The sequence below is a fragment of the Dermochelys coriacea genome, chromosome 6 (assembly GCF_009764565.3).
Source record: "Dermochelys coriacea isolate rDerCor1 chromosome 6, rDerCor1.pri.v4, whole genome shotgun sequence".
NCBI lineage: Eukaryota > Metazoa > Chordata > Testudines > Dermochelyidae > Dermochelys > Dermochelys coriacea.
In genome coordinates this window covers 46,778,233-46,797,114 of record NC_050073.1, presented here as the reverse complement: position 1 = coordinate 46,797,114, position 18,882 = coordinate 46,778,233, and the positions used below count along the sequence as shown (strand labels likewise).

At 41.2% G+C, this 18,882-nt stretch overlaps 1 protein-coding gene across 9 annotated transcripts in view; it reads right to left on the bottom strand.

The window, feature by feature from the left end:
- PDHX (pyruvate dehydrogenase complex component X) overlaps window positions 1-18,882 on the bottom strand; it is a 113,493-nt gene that overhangs the window by 55,540 nt on the left and 39,071 nt on the right. For all 9 annotated transcript variants that reach the window (XM_043515870.1, XM_043515873.1, XM_038405312.2 and 6 more), the window contains 2 exons: window positions 12,321-12,538; window positions 8,645-8,743 (listed from right to left, as the gene is read on the bottom strand). In XM_043515870.1, coding sequence (XP_043371805.1) covers window positions 8,645-8,743; window positions 12,321-12,538 — 317 coding nt within the window. The remainder of the gene's footprint in view (window positions 1-8,644; window positions 8,744-12,320; window positions 12,539-18,882) is intronic.

Below are 18,882 nucleotides of genomic sequence, written 5' to 3'. Positions count from 1 at the left end.
ATGAGAGGAAGAAATCTCATTTAAATGTAATATTTGTGTTATTTTTATAAGCACCATGAATTTACAGGGCAGGCATGTGACTTTGGCCCTTCCAAAAGGTAATACCCTTCGTATCCTATACTTTCTTCCATTATCATCCAGTCTTTTTTCTTTAGAGCTTCCTCTACATTTACTTGATATTTTCAATGTCTGTACAACTGAATTATGTCTTCATTTTCACAAGTGCCATGCCTTTCTATTTGTTGCATGAGGCAATTACTCATCCAGGAAGCTTTTACTAGCCAGCTTCCAAACAATCTATATTCTTCCTTGAACAAAAGTATTGGATCCCAGTCAATACTTGATTTACTGCATAGTTTGTCAAAGCAAAAACTTGGGTGCTAATCTCAGTTTGTCTGGTGTCTTCTTCTATGCCATCAAAAGAGTGAAAATCAAGACTGCATTATAGTCAGAATCTGATCCAATAAGATAAGCTTAGCAGCCAATACCCACACCATTGCATTGTTAAATGGGGGTTGTACAATTTAGACTGGATAAATCATGATATTTGGTAGATCTAGTTATTTGGAATTTATGGCCACAAGTCTGAAAGTTTAGTCCACCGCTTAAATATTGATTGTAGTAAATATTTTCAAAAGGAAAACAGTATTTTCCCCCCTGTGTACCAGCCCACAAGGCTCAAGAGCAAAAGGAGAAAGATCTCAGGCTCAAGTTGAGCCTCCTATAGATCTATGGAGAAATTAAATAATTCAATCTGCTAAAAGGAGCAAGCTATGATGCAATACAGGTACGTCAGGGTTACATCCTCAGCCTTCCCAGACAGCAACTGTGAAAAATTGGGACGGGGGTGAGGGGTAATAGGCACCTATACCAGACATAGCCCCAAATATTGGGACTGTCCCTCTAAAATTGGGAAATCTGGTCACCGTACTTACCTTGTAAGTTGCAAGTTGGTGGAAACAAACAAAACCACACTTAATGTCCACCTCTGTTCCTGGTTTTACACTTCTCTGACTCTTATTATTTGGTGGCCAACACTGGATATCCATGACCAGCAAGCAACCTATTTGCTTTTAAATACATCCAAGTGAGCTGTGTTGTAGTGCTCTACCTCCATGATTAATTACCTATTAGCCTACTTGATGAAGAGGCCTGAATTGTTTAGCTGTGTAGCACAGTGTGTATTTTGCCGAGTTTCATGCAAACATGCAATATTTCATCCAAACAGAGAGTACCTGTCTACAGATATCTGCAAACTTTTCTTTTCAGACAGTATCAAACAGAGGGGGTCTATAGGTACTTACAACACTTCTCTATTTTAAAATAATAGTTAAAACAGTAGGATATATCTTTAAAAATGACATTTCAGATCTGTAAACAGGGGAGTTTGAGTGGGAGTTCTGTTGGAGGAGAAGGTATTTGTATTTATATGTGTGGAGGTTGGTAGGGGCAGTGTGCTGAGAGAAGCCGAGTCCCTGATTGGGGGCGGGGCTTCTCTGACTAGGGATCCTATAAAAGTAGCCAGCCAGGCAGCAGCACAGACGCCAGCAAACAGAGATGTAAACAGGGGAGTTTGCAAGGGGAGTCTCAGGGGGAAGACTAAGAAATCCAGGCAGAGGAACAGACAGGCTAGTGAAGGGAGTGTGTGGTGTTCGGCGGTGTTGTGGTGCTCGTTGGGGGTTTGTTTTGGTTTGTGTTTCCCGGACTAACAGGATTTAGGTGGGAAGGCTATGACAGATACAGAGGCAGTAGTGATAGTGACCCAAGCAGTGGAAGACACAAGGAAGATGACTGGATGTGGAAGCTGTGGCATGTACACGATCCTGGAGGGGGTACCTGAAAAAAAGAGTTTCGCCGGCATGAAGTGCTGATGGAAGAAAAGATCCGAGGACTGGAGATGCAGTTGGAAACTCTGGCTGAGTTTATAAGGGGGTTCGAGCAGATGATGGAGCAAAGACACGAGGAGGCTGAAGGGAAAAGCTCAGACTTGCAGATGGAAGCAGAACCAAAAAGAACTCTGAGAGGAGACTGCTGGGTGAGGAAAGTGGACAGTGGAAGCATGTGACTATGAGAACCAGGCAGAGGAAAAGACAGGCTAATGAAGGAGAAATAGAGCTCAGGAACACGTTTGCGGAGTTGGAAAATGAAGAAGGGGCACAGCAGGTGGCCGCTGAAGGTGACAGGGAAAGGAAGAAGAGAAGAGCAGCTAGTCCTATAGGAAGAGGGAGAGAGTCAATGGAGTTAAAAACACCAAATATTAGTCAAAAGAGGATACGGGATGGGTTGCAAGGGAGAATAGAAATCAAGAGGACTTGCAGCCAGAGGAAACAGGGGATAGACCAGAGAATCGCACCATCAACAGGAAAAGGTAGGTCTATGTGATTGGGGACTCATTACTGAGAAGAGCAGACAGGCCTGTAACAAGAGCTGATCCAGAGAACAGAAGGGTGTACTGTACTGGGTGCTAAGATATGTGATCTGGACCTGAGGCTGAAGAGGATCCTAACAGGAACAGGAAAGAATCCAATGATTATCCTTCATGTGAGAACAAATGATATGGCTAGATTCTCACTGGAACGTATCAAGGGAGACTATGCCAGGCTGGGGAAGACGCTTAAGGAAATCGAGGCTCAGGCGCTCTTCAGTGGGATTCTTCCTGTTCTAGAGAAGGACAATAAAGGTGTGACAACATTATGATGCTCAACAGATGGCTCAGGCAGAGGTGCTATAAGGAGGGTTTTGGGATGTATGGCCACTGGGAGGCATTCATGGACAGAGGACTGTTCTCTGGGGATGGACTTCACCCGAGTAGGGAGGGAAATATACTTCTAGGATGGAGGCTGGCACAACTGATTAAGAGAGCTTTAAACTAGGAATCTGGGGAAGATGTCCAGATAATCTCCATGCCGGATTTTAACATTGAGAGGGAAGAAAACACAGTAAGAAAGGATACAGCCATGGGTAGGAGAATAGGACATAAGGCGGAAGGGTAGTGTAGATACCAGTCTAACAGGTGAAACTGGTGGTAGAATGTCTGTACCTAATCGGGTAAAGAATGTGAGCGAAGCCAAACAGCAAAAATGAAAATGTTTGTACACCAATGCGAGGAGCCTACGTAACAAAATGGAGGAACTAGAGTTACTTGTGCAGGAAGTGAAACCAGATATTATAGGGATAACAGAAACATGGTGGAATAGTAGTCATGACTGGAGTTCAGGTATTGAAGGGTATATGTGCTGTTTAGGAAAGACAGAAACAAAGGCAAAGGTGGTGGAGTAGCATTGTATATCAATGATGAGGTAGAGTGTAAAGAAATAAGAAGTAATGGAATGGATAAGACAGAGTCTCTCTGGGCAATAATCACGTTGGGGAAGAAAGCTACTAGAGCCTCCCCTGGGATAGTGCTTGGGGTGTGCTATACACCGCCAGGATCTGACTTGGATATGGAGAGAGACCTCTTTAATGTTTTAATGGGAATTGTGTGATCATGAGAGACTTTATCTTCCCAGATATAGACTGGAGGACCAGTGCTAGTAATAATAATAGGGCTCAGATTTTTCTGGATGTGATAGCTGATGGATTCCTTCACCAAGTAGTTGCTGAACCGACAAGAGGGGATGCCATTTTAGATTTGGTTTTGGTGAGTAGTGAGGTCCTCATAGAAGAAATGGTTGTAGGGGACAACCTTGGTTTGAGCGATCATGAGCTAATTCAGTTCAAATTAAATGGAAGGATAAACAAAAATAGATCTGTGACTAGGGTTCTTGATTTCAAAAGGGCTAACTTTAAAAAATTAAGGAAATTCATTAGAGAAGTGGATTGTACTGAAGAACTTGTGGAACTAAAGGTGGAGGAGGCCTGGAATTACTTCAAGTCAAAGTTGCAAAAACTATCAGAAGCCTGCATCCGAAGTAAGGGGAAAAATTCATAGGCAGAAGTTGTAGACCAAGCTGGATGAGCAAGCATCTCAGAGAGGTGATTAAGAAAAAACAGAAAGCCTACAAGGAATGGAAGATGGGAGGGATCAGCAAGGAAAGCTACCTTATTGAGATCAGAACATGTAGGCATAAAGTGAGAAAAGCCAAAAGCCATGTAGAGTTGGACCTTGCAAAAGGAATTACAAATCAATAGTAAAAGGTTCTATAGCCATATAAATAAGAAGAAAACAATGAAAGAAGAAGTGGGACCTCTAAACACTGAGGATGGAGTGGAGGTTAAGGATAATCTAGGCATGGCCCAATATCTAAACAAATACTTTGCCTCAGTCTTTAATGAGGTTAATGAGGAGTTTAGGGATAATGGCAGGATGACAAATGGGAATGAGGATATGGAGTTAGATATTGCCAAATCCGAGGTAGAAACCAAACCCGAACAGCTTAATGGGACTAAATCGGGGGGCCCACATAATCTTCATCCAAGAATATTAAAGGAACTGGCACACAAAATTGCAAGCCCATTAGCAAGAATTTTAATGAATCTGTAACTAGGGGTTGTACTGTATGACTGGAGAATTGCTAACAGTTCCTATTTTTAAGAAAGGGAAAAAAAGCAATTGGGTAACTACAGGCCTGTTAGTTTGACATCTGTAGTATGCAAGGTCTTGGAAAAAATGTTGAAGGAGAAAGTAGTTAAGGACATTGAGGTCAATGGTAACTGGGACAAAATACAACATGGCTTTAAAAAAGGTAGATCGTGCCAAACCAAACTGATCTCCTTCTTTGAGAGGGTAACAGATCTTTTAGACAAAGGAAACACAGTGGATCCAATTTACTTCGACTTCAGTAAGGCATTTGATACGGTTTCACATGGGGAATTATTAGCTAAATTAGAAAAGATGGGGATCAATATGAAAATTGAAAGGTGGATAAGGAACTGGTTAAAGGGGAGACTACAACAGGTCATTCTGAAAGGTGAATTGTCAGGCTGGAGGGAGGTTACTAGTGGAGTTCCTCAGGGATCAGTTTTGGGACCAATCTTATTTAATCTTTTTATTACTGATCTTGGCATAAAAAGCGGGAATGTGCTAACAACATCATCGTGCGGATGACACGATGCTGGGAGGTATTGCCAATACAGAGAAGGACCGGGATATCATACAGGAAGATCTGGATGACCTAGTAAAATGGACTAATAGTAATAGGATGAAATTTAATAGTGAAAAGTGCAAGGTCATGCATTTGGGGATTAATAACAAGAATTTTTGTTATAAACTGGAGACGCATCAGTTGGAAGTAACAGAGGAAGAGAAGGACCTCGGAGTATTGGTTGATCACAGAATGACTATGAGCCGCCAATGTGATATGATCGTGAAAAAAGCTAATGCTGCCTTGGGATGCATCAGGCGAGGTATTTCCAGTAGAGATAGGGAGGTGTTAGTACCGTTATACAAGGCACTGGTGAGACCTCACATGGAATGCTGTGTGCAGTTCTGGTCTGCCGTGTTTAAGAAGGATGAATTCAAACTGGAACAGGTACAGAGAAGGGCTACTTGGATGATCCGAGGAATAGAAAACTTGTCTTATGAAAGGAGACTCAAAGAGCTTGGCTTGTTTAGCCTAACCAAAAGAAGGCTGAGGGGGGATATGATAGCTCTCTATAAATATATTAGAGGGATAAATACCACGGAGGAAGAGGAATTGTTTAAGCTCAGTACCAATGTGGACACAAGAACAAATGGATATAAACTGGCCATCAGGAAGTTTAGACTTGAACTTAGATGAAGGTTTCTAACCATCAGAGGAGTGAAGTTCTGGAACAGCCTTCCAAGGGGAGCAGTGGGGGCAAAAGACCTATGTGGCTTCAAGACTAAGCTTGATAAGTTTATGGAGGGGATGGTATGATGGGATAGCCTAATTTTGGCAATTAATTGATCTTTGACTATTAGAGGTAAATATGCCCAATGGCCTATGATGAGATGTTAGATGGGGTGGGATCTGAGTTACTACAGGGAATTCTTTCCTGGGTGTCTGGCTGGTGAGTCTTGCCCACATGCTCAGGGTTTAGCTGATCACCATATTTGGGGTCGGGAAGGAATTTTCCTCCAGGGCAGATTGGCAGAGGCCCTAAGCCTTCCTCTGCAGCCTTCCTCTGCAGCATGAGGTAGGGGTCACTTGCTGGAGGATTCTCTGCACCTAGAAGTCTTTAAACCACGATTTGAGGACTTCAATAGCTCAGACATAGGTTAGGGGTTGATACAGGAATGGGTGGGTAAGATTCTATGACCTGCATTGTGCAGGAGGTCAGACTAGACGATCATAATGGTCCTTCTGACCTTAAAGTCTATGATTCTATGATTTCTGAGTCAACTTCTTTGAACAGATGAAACAAGTTTTGAAAGAGACATTTTAGCTGTAATAATTACCTTCCTAGCAGAATCTGTGGTACATTTCCATGACAACTAAGGGATGTTAATTAGATAGCTCAGAGTCCCAGAGGGTTCCCACCTGCCATGAACTAGTTACACACCATAATTTACAGTTGCACTTGTATAATTAAAAAGCTTTCCGATAATGTGCTGCTATTATAAATGATACCCCCTCGATCCACCTCACTATTTAATCCAAACCAGGCCGCAGTCTGTAGGAAACAAAGATTAAGAAAAGAAAAGCTTTCATAGTTTCTTGTTTTGTTACTGTGTTCAACTCAAGCCTACCAAACCTTGTCATCTTTGATACAAGGTTTCAAACCGTATAGAGCCAACATATTACAGCAGCTCAAAAGGTGTGTGAAGAAGAATACTAGTGGGAGTGGTTTTATCCAGGACAAAAATTAGTTTCCTGAAGGAAACCTTTCCCACACAACCTTACCGCAACACACATGCAGATTTGAGGGTCATCATTTAAAGGTCAGGAATCCCTGATCTATAATGTTAACAAATGAGCACCCAATTCCAAAGGCTGCTGGGTGCCTTGACTGAAACCACATCTTAATGGAGAGTGTAGTGTGTCCAAGGCACGTAAGGAGCACATTAAACTATCCCAGAATCCTCAACATTCACAACAGAATTAAAGACAGGCTAAAAACAGAGATGGTTGTGAAACAGAATTCCAGACCCTAACCTCTTTAAACTTTGAGGAATTTCAGAACTAAGTTTCATGTCTTTAGCCTACCTGTACTAAAATGGAAGCAAATCAGACCCTGGACTCCACAGATGTATACTTGTGTCTGCTGGGGTCAGCAATGCAGCCAATTACTTCATTTTATCATTCATTTATTGTGTGATGTTATAATTAGGTCATATGCTATGTCATATATAATCATTGTAGACTAAATAGATTTAAATTGTAGGATTATTGAAGTATAAGATTGATAAGTAACTAGAAGTGATAATTATGTATTAGGTATCTAAGTAAGTAGGGATGAAACGCAAGGCCTACAGGCTGAGGCATGTAAGATGTCAACTTAGCCATACCGGGCCTTAGGCTTAAGAAATGCTTGACATAAGTAAGTGACCAAAGAATGACCCTATGCCACAAAATTATGGAAATAGATGTGCCAATGGGTGGTACTGCAAAAAATTAAATTTAAGATTAATTTTTGATTACAAGATACTGGGTAATCACATTTTTCTAACACATGCCCTAACCGCAGGGTGCATCATGTGTGTAAATGTTAATGAGAATAAAAAAGTACAACTTATGAAAAATGAGGTACCCCAATATTCTTTGGGAACAATACAAATAAGGAAAAAGAGGGTGGATACCTTCACGCACATGCACAGAGTGTTAAGTTAGTCAGAATCACAAGATAAAAGAGGGCTCCCAGATTGGATAAAATGAGTTCCCTATAGGAAAACTTCAGCAGGAACCAACCCTCTACTCATGATCAATTGACAAGGCATCCATCAGACCCTAAGAATATCATTAAGGATGTGAGTATGACCATATCTGTAACTTGTGCATAGATCTTTATAGGATTTTTGTATGCACGGGAATCAACTTTAATTTTAATTGTAACTTTAATAAAATTTGTAAATCAGACTAGACCTTGTACTTGTAAATGCATGTGTAGTCATTATCCTTGGTCTTTACGTGTTACTAGAGACTCTAAATCTGAAGCAAGTAGCAGACGTGACTTTTACTTTGTTGAACTTGAAACTGTAGTCTCCAGAGCGGAACCCACAGTGACGTAATACAACATTACTAAATTCACTTCAAATAAAATACAAGGCTACAGCAATGACCCATGTGCGGGAAAGCAGGGGTTCAGATCCCCCATACAACAGGTGTAAGGGAAGGTTGACTTCTGCTGCTGCTTCTCATCCTTTACTCACCTCTGTACATGTGGGGGAGCTCTTCAGGCTCAAAGAAACCCCTGTGCCAGCTGACAGCACATTTTGGGAGCTGTCAATCATTCTAGTAGTGGGATAAGGGGAATGGGAGGGCTGCACTCTCTCTCCCAGCTGTCCCATGGCTGGACAGTCCCTGTCCCAGAGATCATACAAGGAAAAATACAAATTTCTTACAATGTCACCCAAACCAGACTCCCACATCCTCTGTTGGTCATCCAAACAATCAATTCCCCCAAGGAAAAGGGTGAGAGAACAAGTGGGTCTTCTATGCTGAACACCTTGGAATTCGGGCTAGGCTGAAACAAGGAAATGAACACAATATTTGGATTAATTATAGCAGAGACTTATACATACTCTTTAGTGAGGATTCCTCGAGGCCCAGTGGGAGTAACATTGCTTGGCTCAAGTCCATGTGTCTCCAGAATGTAGCGGGCAGCTGGACTTAAGCGAATCCTGAAGTTAAAAAAGAAAACCACCTAAATAATAGGGTTAGGTGAATGTATTTCACACATAATATGTCAAAAGGTTCTGGATACCACATGCTATGGTCCAGAGCCTCAGCTCCGGCTGGAGAGAATGCAGTACAAGTCAGTGGGTGTCTGTGCAATGGTAGTATAAAGTTCACCTTTGTACTCCCCTGATCCCAGGGCTGCAATGTGAAGGGTTGGCTCTACCATACCAGCTTATCAGAGCTCTGAGGTTACATTACAGCTACTAGTGACCCCAAGGAGCTGAAACCACAGCTGGGCATCATCCCAACATCGGGGTCCAGCCATCTACCTTATGCTACCAGCAAGAAATAGGGTGACATAGAAGCCTCAACACCATTGGAGGATCCCCGCATAAACAGGTAATCACCACAGAGCCAGATATGCCAGCTGCATATATAATCCCTTGGCAAGGCAGTATAAAGGAGCCCTGCTCATCTGAGGAGCTAGCCCTGTATGCTTACTGTCTCACAAGGTATGTCTGCGGCTGGCCCTGTGCCAGCAGACTCGGGGTCACAGGGCTTGGACTACAGGCTGTTTAATTGCAGTGTAGACGTTCAGGCTCTGGCAGCAGCACAAGATCTGAGACACTCCCACCTTGCAAGGTCCTAGAGCCTGGGCTCCAGCCCGAGCCCAGAAGTCTACACCGCAATTAAACAGTCCTGCAGCCCGAGCCTGCTGATACAGGCCAGCCACAGTTTTAAAGGCAGTGTATACATATCTACGCAAGCTTACTCTTCTTTAATAGCAGGTGAGGTATTGACAACTGCATCATTAGTTCTGTCTAATTTCAGTTAAAATAATCTTCATACTTAATATCTTCAATTTTTGCTTTTATACTTAAGTTTACTGGACAAACTTCTAGAAATACAACAGATCATCTGGACTGAGAAATAAGGAATTTATGCAAATAATTCTAATCTCATTTTCAGCTTTACAAGTTTAATGCAGTTTCCTCCCACTTTCAAACATTATAAACTTGTATCTGTGTCATCTCAGCCCATGTGGGATATGCTTTGCAGTAACTTTCCAAGTAGAGACAGAGTTAAGCACATCATCTACAGCAGATAACACTGATCTCCACTGCTATACAGAAACTACAAAGGTTACATCACAACCCAATTCTGCATTTTAATTGAGAGGTATATTAGAGAAAAGTTCCAGAGCATTCATTTTATTTTAACATAATTTATATGACATGAGAACATAGTGAACTCAGACAGACTTTAGAATTCTTAGATGCAAAAGTTAATTTAGCAAAAATAACAGAGCAACATTAGTACTTGAGACCAGATCTTATTTCCCCAAATTCTTGAAAGAATGCCTTGAACAGATAAATGGAAGAGCTGGTAGGAGCTGAGCCCTTTGAACCACACAAGAATTCCAAGTGGGTAATACCAGCTTGACAAGGAATGTAAAGCATTAAAGATGTTAATTTGGTTTTCAATTAGTTGTCACATATTTGTGATTAGGAGCCTCGCTGAATCAGTTTCTGTACTAACAACCTCAGTTGACAAAGCACTTGATTTAAATCTAGTTAGTGCTCTAATCATTCTCCTACTTTAGCAAGCATGCTGTTAAAAGTCTCAGTTAGTGTCTTCTACTTGCATTAGGACAGCCTGAATGCTAGTAGCAAAATTAAACAAAAATTGGACAGATAGTTAGGCAAGGAGCTAAAAAACTAATTGAATCGTATAGTGGTCAACACTTATAAAACCATAGCAATTATAGAACTGGAAGGGACCTCAAGAAGTCATCAAGTCCAGCCACCTGAGCTAATGCAGGACCAAGTCTACCTACACCATTATTGACAGGTGTTTGCCTAACCTGTTTTTAAAAAGCCTCCAATGAAAGGGGTCACCTTTAATGGGGTCACCAGAGCTGGTGTTAGAGTGGCTGGGACCTGGGGCCAAAGTTGAAGCCAAGCCGCACCATCCTGGGCGGTGGGGCTCAGGCTTCGGCTTCAACCCTGGGTGGCAGAGCTCAGGTTACAAGCCACCCACCTGGGGCTGAAGCCCTTAGGCTTTGGCTTTAGGTCCCCTCCTACCTCCACCTGGGGGCAGCGGGGCTCAGGCTTGAACTTTGGCCCCCTACCACCTTGGGCTAGTTCAGGCTTCAGTCCCACTTCCTGGGGTCATGTAGTAATTTTTGTTGTCAGAAGGGTATCACGGTGCAATGAAGTTTGAGAATCCCTGATCTAGTCATTCCTGTTGTATAACATAGGCCATAGAACTTTCCCAAAATAATTCCTAGAGCATATCTTTTACAAAAAAAATTCAATATTGACTGAGAAATTGTCAGTGATGGAGAATCCACATGATCCTTGGCAGATTGTTTGAGTGGTTAATTATTTTCACTGTTAAAAATTTACATCTTATTTCCAAGCTGAATTTGTCTAGCTTCAACTTCTAGCCATTGGACCATGCTACATTGAAGAGCCCATTATTAAATATTTGTTCCCCATGTAGGTACTGTGATCAAGTCTCCCCTGAACCTTCTTTTTGCTACGCTAATAATAAATTGCGTTCCTAGAGTCTATCACTATAAGGCATGTTTTCTAATCCCTTAATCATTCTCATGGCTCTTTTCTGAACTCTCTCCAAATCATCATCGTCCTTCTTGGATTGTGGACACCAGAACTGAACACAGTATTCCAGCAGTGGTCACACCAGTACCAAATATAGAGGTAAAATAACCTCTCTGATCTTGCTCAAGACTCCCCTATTTTTGTATCCAGGGATCACATTAGCCTTTTGGCCACAGCATCACACTGGACACTCATATGCAGCTGATTATCTACCATGACTGCACATCTTTTTCAGAATCACTGCTTCCCAGCATAGAGTCCCTCATCATGCAAGTATGGCCTACATTCTTTGTTCCTAGATGTATTACATTTAGCCATAATAAAAACATGTATTGTTTGCTTTTGCCAAGTTTACCAAGTGATCTAGATTGCTTTGTATCCTGTCCTCTTCATTATTTATTTCCCTCAATTTTTGTGTTATCTGCAGTGATGAAGATGTTTTGACTGATTATTACCACAGTGTCCTTACAAAGTCGCATAAGTTTTAATGAGAGGGCACACTTAAGTCAACACTTTTGAACTCCACACCTCTCTACTGAGAAGCCCTTACATGACACTCTTATTCCAGTGTAAGAGTAACTTTTTTCGGTTACACTTAGAATTCTTCCTATGTGACATAAGCTTAACTGAAAAAAGGAACTCTTATACCAGAATAAGAGAGTGTCCACACAGGGAGTTATGCTGGTATAACTATACTCATTTAAATTCATGTCTTAGGTTATAGAAAACAAAAAACAACAAAATCTTCCTTTGTAGACAAAGCCTAAACAAACCAGGTAAATTTAAAGAATTTCTCAAACGATACTTTGATTTTAGCTACGGAGACAAAATTCATCCCCGGTGCAACTCCACTGATTTCACTGAAGTTACAAAAGGGATGAATTTGGCCCCAGCTGTGGTGGCAATGCCCTCAAGTCTCACACTGAAAGTGTTCATGAGGAATACAGAAACTCACGGCAGTTTTCCAAGCCCATGTTCCATTTTGGTAGAGGCTAATGCTAAAGTGCCTGCTGGAGGGGGAGTAGGTGCAGCTGCAGGCGGAGCCATCAGGGGTGCCAGAGAAGATTGATCGCCACTATCTGCTGGTATTTCAACCTGCTTCCAGTCCTGTCCTTCTTCTACCAGCAAACCAATTAGCGTTCCCAGACGCACATTTTTACTTCCTTCTTCCATCTAAATTTAAAAGACAATGAGAACATTACATATAAGTAACACATAGTGCTATCTACTCTTTAAAAAAAAAATCTAGAAGTTGCAGGCATACCATTGACATAAGAGTACATCAAGTTTTATTCTTATAATAAAAGTCTAGGACCAATATTAAACAGTTGGTACTGGAAACCAAGGTGGGGTGTTAAGTTATGCCAAAATTTAACAGATGTGAGTGCGCCTCAAGTTAGATATCTAAATCCATCGAGTTAGTGGAAGCTGCAGGTGCTCAACACCTCTGAAAAAGAGGCCACTTTCTTTAGATGCCTAAATATAGATTAAGATGCCTAAATTCAGGCCTCAGATTGGAAAATTTTGGTTTAAGTGTCCAAGCCAAATTCTCAGTTTTGGGTAATTCTGCTGTGTCTTGCTAACATTTTATTTAGTTTTTCCAGCTTATTTAAAATACACTCATCAGTAGGGCCCTACCAAATTCACGTCCATCAAATATGGATCATGGACTGTGAAATCTGATCTCCCTCGTGAAATCTTGTGCCTAGCTTCAGGCTCCTCCCCTGTGCAGGCTTCCAGCTGCTAGTCCTGGCTGGGGATGAGGAGGGACAGGACTTCCTCTTCCCTTATAGGGGTTGCTCCCAGGACAGGCCAGAGACACCTCCAGGAACCTGCCCTGGCTGCAGGAAGCTCCACAGCTCGAGCTGTCAACCCTCACACACACACAGGGAGGCTGCAGCTCAAGCAGTCACCCCCATATGCATGGGCAGGAGACTGCCAGGTAACCTCCCTCCCTCCATATCCTGTGACCCTCACTTCTGTGCTGCTAGCTGGCAGTGGTGCTGGCTTTAGAGCTGGGCACTCAGCCAGCAGCCTCCCTCTGTAGCTGTCCAGCTCTGAAGGCAGCACTCCTGCCAGCAGCAAGACAGAAGTAAGGGTAGCAATCCCACAACCCCACTACAATTGCCTTGCAACACCACCATGCCCCAAAAGCCTTTTGGGGAGAGACCCCCACTGTTACAACACCCTGAAATTTCAGATGTAAACATCTGAAAATGTGAAATTGACTAATTTTTAAAACCCTGGCCACGCAATTAACTAAAATGGACTATAAATTTGGTAGGGTCCTACCCATCAGAGCCCCTGGAAGCTGGGACAACCAGCAAGAAACAACAGTAAAGAAAATTGGGGCGGGGGGGACCCTCAACAGCAACTACAATTTCCCATGATTTATATTTGACAATGTTATTCTTTGCTTCCAATTCTAATGGCTGTTTTAATATTACTGAGGCGGAATGATTATTGTCTCTGACCTGAAAAGCGACAGCAATTCTGTTGTGAGCAAGTAACCCCAATAAAATGTTCTAGGAACCATGTGAATGGAAATACTAGCAAATATGGTGTTTTAATCTGCTAAAGCAGATCAGTTCCAGGGCATATTGCACAGAAAAATGCAAGGACTCCGATTCCCATTATGAGGGATCTGTGCTGCTTGTAAATGTCAGTGTAACCAGTCAGTGAAGGATTCCTCTATTAGTCTACAGCCATTGTAGCAGCTCCTACACCATCACCCTTCCAGTCCCCAGCATAGGAAGCTTTCCAGGGGCCTCTCTATGTCCTGGCAATCCCCAGAAATCAGAACTGTACCTTGGGATCACAGGCATTAGGCACAAGTCAGACTAGACAGGTCCCATCCCTAACTGGCCTCAGGATTGGGGTGAAGATTGAAAACCTCTTCCACAAAACCACTTTTGCCCACCTCCCTGCCCCTGCCAATCAGTGCAGGAGCCACAATCTGGAAGCATTTTCCAGCTGATTTGCATTAATTACATTAACTTTTTTTAATTCTTTATTGCATTTTGCATCAACCATTCCATTCTCTAGCCTGGGATCAATCTCAGGCTGATTGATCTATAATTACCCAGATCACCCCATTTACCCTTTCTCCAATGTGTCCACCGCTTTCCTGAAATGTGGCACCCAGAACTGGACATAATATGCCAGTTGAGGCCTAATCAGCGCAAAGTAGAGCGGGAGAATTATTTCTCATGTCTTGTTTATGTAACCCACACACTTTCTGGACTTTCCGCACTCCTGCTTATACAGGGGTTCTCAAACTGGGGATCAGGACCCCTCAGGGGGTTGCAAGGTTATTACATGGGGGGGGTCACTAGCTGTCAACCTCCATCCCAAATCCCACTTTGCCTCCAGCATTTATAATGGTGTTAAATATATAAAAAAGGGTTTTTAATTTATAAGGGGGGGGTCACACTCAGAGGCTTGCTATGTGAAAGGGGTGACCAGTAAAAAAGTTTGAAATACTACCACTGTGCATACATCCCAGAATGATGTTTGCTTTTTTTGAAACAGTGTTACACTGTTGACTCATATTTAGCTTGTGATCCACTATGACCCCCAGATCCCTTTCCGCAGTACTCCTTCCTAGGCAGTCATTTCCCATTTTGTATGTCTGCAACTGATTGTTCCTTCCTAAATGAAGTACTTTGCATTTGTCCTTATTGAATTTCATCCTATTTACTTCAGACTATTTATCCAGATCATTTTGAATTATAATCCTTTCCTCCAAAGCACTTGCAAACCCTCCCAGCTTGATATCATCTGCGAACTTTATAAGCGCATTCTCTATGCCATTATCTATATCATTGATGAAGATATTGAACAGAATTGGACCCAGAACTGATCCCTGGGGACCCCACTCATTATGGTCTTCCAGCATGACTGTGAACCACTGATAACCTCTCTGGGAACGGTTTTTCCAACCAGTTATGCACTCACCTTTTAGTAGCTCCATCTGGGTTGCATTTCCTTAGTTTGTTTATGAGAAGGTCATGCAAGATAGTATCAAAATTTACTAAAGTCAAGATATACCACGTCTACCACTTCCCTCCTATCCATAAGGCTTGTTATCCCATCAAAGAAAGCTATCAGGTTGGTTTGACATGATTTGTTCTTGACAAAACTATGCTGGATATTATTTATCACCTTATCTTCTAGATGTTCGTAAATTGATTATTTGCTCCATTATGTTTCCAGGTACAGAAGTTAAGGTGACTGGTCTGTAATTCCCTGGGTTGTCCTTATTTCTCTCTTTATAGATTGGCACTATATTTGCCCTTTTCCAGTCTTCTGGAATCTCTCCCGTCTTCCATGACTTTTCAAAGATAATTGCCAACGGCTCTGTCAGCTTCTTCAGTATTCTAGGATGCATTTCATCAGGCCCTGGTGACTTGAAGATATCTAACTTGCCTAAGTAATTTGAATTTATTGAATACTTCTGCCTTTTCTGCAATATTACTGATAATACCACCTATTCCATCTAGTAATGGACGAATATCACCGTCAGGATTCTTTGTTCCTAATATATTTTTCCAAACTCCTTTTTACTTCCTTAACTCTGCTAGCCATAGATTTATCCTTGTGTTCTTTATCAATTTTCTATAATTCCTAACTTGTGATTTATATTCATTATGATTAATTTCCCCTTTCTTCCTTTTGGGATTATATATTATTTTTATAACTGCCTTCTCTTCCCCTCTAAACCATTTTTTTTTTGGTGGTGCCTTTTTGGGCATCTAGTAAGGTATTTTTAAATGACTTCCAGTTATTCACATTTTTCTGATTAAATTCTCTCTCCTAACTGATAATTAAGAACATAAGGATGGTCATACTGGGTCAGACCAATGGATCCGTCTAGCCCAGTATCCTGTCTTCCAACAGCAGCCAATGCCAGGTACTTCAGAGGGAATGAACAGAATTGGGCAATTATCAAGTGATCCATCTCATCATTCAATCCCAGCTTCTGGCAATCAGAGGCTAAGGAGACCCAGTGCATGGGGTTGTGTCCCTTACCATCTGGGCCAATAAGCCATTGAGGGACATATCCTCCATGAACTTATCTAATTCTTTTTTGAACCCTATTATATTTTTGGCCTTCACAACAACCCGGGCGATGAGTTTTACAAGTTGATGGTGCATTGTGTGAAGGAGTACTTCCTTTTGTTTTAAACCTGCTGCCTAATAATTTCATTGGGTGACCCCAGGTTTTTTTCAGCTTTGTGGAACTGGCCCTACTAAACCAGCAAATAGAGAGACACAGAGACAGAGAGTGAGTGAGTGTGAATATGCATTATGGTCAGGACTTTATTCTGCTTGCACATTATGAATCTGATCAACTCAATCACCTGTGCCTAAGCTACCATTAATTTTAGTTCTGATCAGTTCCTCATTATCTTTTGGGAGAACTCTATGATAGATCTTCTCCTGTGTTGGCGGCAACACTTTTTGAATTAGGAAATTGTCATCTGTAACATTCAGTAATTCCAAGGATGTTTTAGTATTGGCAGCATGAGAACTCCAGTGTGTGTCACTCAAACTGAAGTCCCCAATAATGATGCAGCTTCCCGCCCATACGCACATTATAGCTGGGTGCACAAGGAAACAGTCATCTTGTTCCATAGTGTGATTTGGCGTTTGTAGCCAAACACCAACTAGTACCTCATCTGCACTTTATCTATTAGGACATCAATCATTCAGTATCATTTTCTTCCACGTTATCAGAATCATGTAATGTCATTTTTGATAAAGAGTGCCACTATCCCTCCCCTTTTGCCTGCTTGAACCTTCCTAAATAGGTATAACCATTGATTTTAGCATTCCAACCTCATGAATCATCCCACTAGGTTTCAGTAAAAATCCAAGCTAGAATAAGAAAGTGGACACATGTAAGCAAGCCTATATAAATATGTCATATTGACCTTACAGTTATTTCAGCCAGATATTCAAGGTCACAATCATTACTGAGTCCAATTTACCAAGATTGTTTAAGTCCACTAGGAGGATCCAAATATTGGAATTTAATGTAGTTACTCTTATCCCTGTATGACTACTTTCTGCATACTGGTTTTGCATACTCTCTTCCCTTTTCCAGAAAACCAGGGTCAGCAGCATAAGTGCATTTACAGTAGCATATTTTATTCAAGATTATCCTTTCACCCCTTAGAGGTGGTCCCTCCAGCTCAAGATTGAGGCACCTCAACAGGAGGAAATGGGGAGGTGGTCACGGCTGAGCATGTTCTAATACTAAGGATTTTACATTCACACCACTGTCAGTCTAACTCCTTTCATGAACACTAAAATGTACATTAAGAGTATTTATAAAATGAAAAGAAATATTAAGATCTTCATTGACACTACTGACACTACTCCCCAGACACATTCTCTTTCATTAGCACAATGAATATATTCAAAAAAGTTTCATTTGAGAAAAAACCCTACATGTCAATCAAAATGTGATAATATTTTAATATTATGACATACATTTCTAAAGTATCTGTTACCCTAGTATCTGGGCACACATTATCAATGTAGATGGCAAAAGAAAAGATCCTGAAGTGAATTTAAACCATACGCTGTGACTGAAAAAAAAAATTGAAGAGCCCATGAACAACCAGGTACATGTCGCTCCAGAGAAGCAGCACTAAACACAAGTAATGGCACAAAAAAGGTCTCTCTCTCTCTTTATATATATAAAATCTCCAGATGCTCATTTTAAGTTACTACTGACAAGGAACTCTGAATGAAATAAAACATCAGTTTGAATCCAGTCTCAGTGTATCCTGAATAACCTAATCATTGTAACACGAAACAGATTGGAAGAAAAAAAATATATTGAAAATGAACAATCAAACCTCCACAACAAAACACCAATATTCTTAACTCTGTAGTATTGTCATACTTCCCAAGGCATTTCATAAGCTGTGCTCTGATGATACTTAAGGTTTGCATGCAATCATTTTAACAAAAGTCAGATGTTTGATGCTTAACATAAAACCCATTACAGGCAATATCCCAAAGCAAATACCACCCAGCACTCTAAAGAGCTTCTCTTAAACCTGTATATGATAAAAAGTTAGTGTATTTTCCAAAACTTCTGTTAAACACCTTTTCTGTATTTCTTTCTTCATCTTTGCAGATTACAAAGGTTTACATTTGTAAGAATAAAGTTTCTCCTTTGATAATCAGCCTCCATTTCGTAAATGATCACCCAAACAGCACTATGTAGGGGGGGGAATATATCACATGCATTCTAATGAGGCATTAATAAACCCTAGAGGGGTAGAAGGATGAATAGATATGAACATATGTTTTATTAGGTTAGTTAGGATCAAGTTATTGCCCAGCCTTACAGTGTTGCCAGTTCTCCTGGATTTTATAATGAATCTCACATTATTTCTTGCTTTTCTTAGAGTCCTAGCTCCTGGAGATAAGTGATTATTGTGAGAATCTCAGCTTCATATTTTTTTTAAATATAAATTTATAGCCCACATGGTTGCAAA